General features: G+C 42.9%; 1 protein-coding gene across 2 annotated transcripts; it reads right to left on the bottom strand.

Annotated features, from left to right (window-relative positions):
• Positions 1–795: 795 nt before the first annotated feature.
• Positions 796–3,769, bottom strand: LOC147625632 (cytochrome P450 98A3-like). Of its 2 annotated transcripts, none has more exons than XM_086817148.1 (4): positions 3,545–3,769; positions 2,492–3,426; positions 1,939–2,336; positions 796–1,777 (listed from the first exon to the last, which is right to left on the bottom strand). In XM_086817148.1, the coding sequence occupies exons 2-4, from the start codon at positions 2,973–2,975 to the stop codon at positions 1,148–1,150; spliced, it is 1,512 nt and encodes a 503-aa protein (XP_086673274.1). In that variant the 5' UTR covers positions 2,976–3,426; positions 3,545–3,769; the 3' UTR covers positions 796–1,147. The 2 variants fall into 2 exon arrangements, with proteins under 2 accessions (XP_086673274.1, XP_086673275.1); XM_086817149.1 differs by having other exon boundaries at positions 2,492–3,078; positions 3,545–3,712.
• Positions 3,770–4,521: the final 752 nt, after the last annotated feature.

The following is a 4,521-nucleotide window of genomic DNA, read 5'->3' on the forward strand; positions in this document are numbered from 1 at the left end:
AAATGGACCTATGCAATGCCTTTGAGTTTGAAAAAAGAGTTCTTGTGAGTTCAAACATTGATTACTACCAAAAACACTTGCCAAAAGAGCACATTAACTTAGACATACTGGACTATTACAACCATGTTTCAAAGGCCCAAACCACTTCAAATTGTGCATGCTACTGCCTTGAAATGCAAATCTCGTGTCGATCAAAAACAATGAAAAAGCTCAACCGTCACTCCTTCATGGAAATGCTGCACCAACAGCATCAAAAATACTTAAAAATGCTGCTCTTTATTCACCCAAGGTTGTAACCAGCAATGAAAAGGTCACAATAACTCTTGAATTCTTTAAAAAACCAAACATTTTCTAGATGCAAGGTATGCATGTCCTCTAAATCGTGGAGCTTTGTGTGCTATTGAAGACATTGGATACCTTGTGGCATTCATTAAGGTGATCTACATGCAACTTCAACAACAATGAAGAAAATTTTCGCGAGTGGGTACATGGTGCAACTCAATGTTGTTTCCATGGTGAGACCGCGGGGAAAACCAGAAGCCCCATGATATGATGGTCCTATGCCATAAATTCAAGAAGGGAAGCAAAAATTCGTCCCACTTAACTACTAGGCTGGTCATGGGGTGAAGTTAAATCTCAGTAGAGATAAGGGATTAGCAATCCATCAAGGAGACTGGGCTTCTTTATTGTACAACACACCTAGAGCATGTTGGCTACGTGTAGCTATATACACCAAGAAATGTTATGTACTCACTCTGGATGTCACCTTAGAACTCAATTAAAAATGTACCTCAACAAATAATTTTTCTACATGGCTTGTTGCGTCTAAAAGAAAGTTTACACTAGGATTATGGGTAACTTTTACCAATAATACTCCAGATGTAATAGAAATCTAGTATTAAGATGAAATTATTTCAGAATGCTAGTGAGTTGTCCTTCCCAACCAGTGTTAAAATACTCACTTAATAATCATATGTGAGGCTATAAAAACTAAGACACTTAGACCTCATACAAGCTTCACGAGCCCTAATCTTACTTAAGCACGTGCATATTCCTCGTGCTCACTAGAAAAGAAAGAAAACCTTTGAGAAATCTGGGAAAAAGCTCCATGAAGAGAACTGTTTGAATCTCTTCCTCACATATCCACTTAGCCTGTGTATAGATGGGCAGGCAGACGAGGTTGTGCCACTGCTTCCAAGGGCTTCGCCATGAATGTCACGACTCCTGGGCGCTCAGTCATATCAATGTCATCTGCCTGCAACCCTTCTGGAGGTGACCATGAGAACTGGTGAAGAAGGCGGGCGAGCATAAGCTCGACTAGATTCAGGCCAAGCTGGGCACCTGGACAGACCCGGCGCCCAGCTCCAAACGGTAGCAACCTATAATCGTGCCCCTTGATGTCTACATCCTCTTCCAAAAACCTCTCTGGCCTGAATGTGAGGGGATCCTTCCAGATGGCTGGGTCTCTTGCAATAGCCCAAACATTCACATGCACAACAGTCCCCTTAGGCACGTCATAGCTGCCTATTTTCACATCTTCTGTTGCCTTATGCGGAAGCATGAGTGGTGTTGGTGGATGCAGTCGCAAGGATTCCTTGACAACACATTGAAGGTATGGTAGCTTTGAGAAATCTATTTCTTTGGCAACATTTTCCATGCCAATAACTTGGTCAAGCTCCTCCTGGGCTTTCTGCTGAACGCGAGGGTTGCGAACTAGCTCGGCCATAGCCCATTCGACAGAAATAGCTGTGGTATCCATGCCTGCAGTAATCATGTCCTGCAAACCAACATAGCATTGCTTTCTTAGTACAAGAAGAAAGGGTCGATTGATTAAGTATTGCTGGAATGTCTATACGTACAAATCAGCTGCTATACCTAGCCATGCTTACATTACAAAATCAGAAAAATTGCAAATCCCAACTCATAAGATCCACTTACCCAAAGCAGGCCAATGATGTGAGTGTCTGTAAGGCCATGCTGCTTCTGCAACGTAAGAAGAGCATCAACAAAGTGCTGCTTAGTTTCACCACTTGTCTCTCTAGCGATGGTGTGTTCCTGCATGATCAGCTTTGTCAGGTTGTCCCGTCGGGTACCGTGCTTCAAGAATTCCTCCTTTTGCAGGGGGAACATCCACCTGATCCATGGTATAAACTCAGGCGTCTTGATAGATGCACCGAGCTTCATCCCCTGTGCTATAATTTCCTTGAACTCATTCCCTTGTGGATCAACCTTGCCTTCGGCATCTACAAATCGCTTGCCGAATGCAATTCGGGTGATGTTGTTGAAAGCCACGGCAGACAAATATCTCTTCACCGTGATGGCCTTTGCTTCACCACCTGGACACACAAGGCCAACCCACTCAATGTATACTCACATCTAAGGAATCAAATGCTTGCTGATACATGTGCACAATGGCATAATGTGCCTTCAAAGGTTAGACAAAATTGAAACAGAGAAAATGTAAGCATCAAAATTGGCACTAAGTTCTGACCTTTTCCACCGCAATCCTTAAAAATGCTCTCAACCGTGGCAGCAACCTCCTCCTCTCTAAGGGGGCGGAGAGCTTCAAGCCTTTTCGGAGTGAACAATTCGAGCGTGCAGACCTTCCGGACTTTGACATAGTGAGGGCCATAATCTGCCCAGATGAGATCTTGACCATCTCTGCTGAATAAATTTGCCGCACGAGTTCGGTTTCTAGCTGCTAGCTGTTGATCTTTGTCCTTCAGAACCTCTTTAGCCAGATCAGCTGAGGAGATGACCACATTGAGGGTAGAGCCAAACCAGACTGACATGATGGGGCCATATGTCTTGGACCATTCCCAGAAGCATCTGAATCTCAAGGGGGTTATGTCATACAGATTGCCAACGAAAGGCAGAGGGGGAGGGCCGGGAGGGAGGTGGTGTCTGCGCCGGAAGAGCAGAGCTAGCAAGAGGAGTAGGCCAATGGCGAAGGGGATGATGAAGTAAAGGTCCATGGCTATAGGGGAGAGGGCAAAATGGCAGGTAGGGTTACTAAAATGAAGATGTATCCAGGGTCAGAGAGGGCAAGATAAGCACTTGAGGCTTACATGAATGAAGCTGTAATCACAATGCATCAAAGAAGGCAAAGGGATCAGAGACTTGTCAGAGACACATAGTAAACAAGTGGAAGAAAATGTGTGTATGTGTGTGTGTGTGTGAAGAAAGAAGGGTGGGGGGTTGGTAGGATGTAAGAGTGAAGGGTTGAAGAAGGCTAGCTTTCATGAAAAGGGTCCCATCGCAGACATTTCCTGGGTACTACAACTCTGTGGATTGTTCAGCAAACACACTGAATTTCTCTGAATTTCTCTAAACCATAATTTGACTGTCCAGCCCCTTGACGTCTATAAACCAAACCCTAATCGAGGGTTCCTCCTAATCTCCCCTGACCTTAAACACAGAGCTGGACTGCAGAGACAGAAACCCACCAAAAATGCGCACACGAAACGCAAAAACTTAGATAGTGCTAGATTAACTCTAATTAGGGTTAAGGAAACCTTAATCGAAGCCCAAATAGTCTGTTTACCTGCTAAACCAAACCGCCTATGGCGCACCTACTACGATGGCTTGCGCGACCAAACGCCAGGACCTACTTTTCAAGCAGAACACCACCTCATGAGCAGACTATGACGCTGATCGCGATAAGGATGACAATGGAACAATCCAATTGGTGTGGGAGTGTGCGCACAATTGTCTTCAGGGCAGCGTGCTTTCCATGTTTCTCCACCCCTATTTTCTGTTCAATGATCAATTTCCGTGTCAAAGTTATATAGCTAAATTTTTAGTCGGTATAAGTCGTCCTCATCAGTTTTTGAAATGACCATATTACATTACATATTAATCATGGACAACAAAAGGCACAAGGAGAGAAAAGAGAAATCTTTGATTTTTTCAAAATAAGAGGAAAAACCCCTTCGATCTCTATTATTAATTGGCATGTGCTGTTGTCGTTTTTGACCCTTCGTATTCCGGCTTCCATTCATGCGTTTCACTTCTTAATGTCTTTTACATACCGCAGCTACGCGTGGGTTGAGTACTAGTATTTTACCAAATGTAGTATCACTAGCAAAAACCGTCCATCAGTGTATTTTTTATGGCATTAGTGCAATTTTTATGGCTCAATTTCAGAAAAGCCCATTGAAATTTTTTCTTTTCTTGAAACTATCGGTCGCCCAGATTTTAAAATTTTCGATTACAAAATCAATATATCTGTAAGATTTTGAAGGAAAATCCGTCAAAAACAAATACCTCTCTTTATTTTGCTTGGTTGGTTGGTTTTGGGCAATGATTCACTAGTTTGGTAACCTAAGAGGACATAAAATGCCTATTTTGAAGGTTGAATATTTGCTAAATGAAGCCAAGTATATAGTATAACACGAGTTTGGTATGAATATTTGCCAAATGAAGCCAAGTATATGGTATAACACTAGTTTGGTAACCTAGCCAACATGGTTGTAGTGTAATGGTTAAAGGATCAGAGAGTATCAGCAGTGAGTTGACTCA

This window comes from Cibotium barometz, chromosome 23 (assembly GCF_041138505.1).
Source record: "Cibotium barometz isolate CiBa-2024 chromosome 23, ASM4113850v1, whole genome shotgun sequence".
Lineage (NCBI taxonomy): Eukaryota > Viridiplantae > Streptophyta > Polypodiopsida > Cyatheales > Cibotiaceae > Cibotium > Cibotium barometz.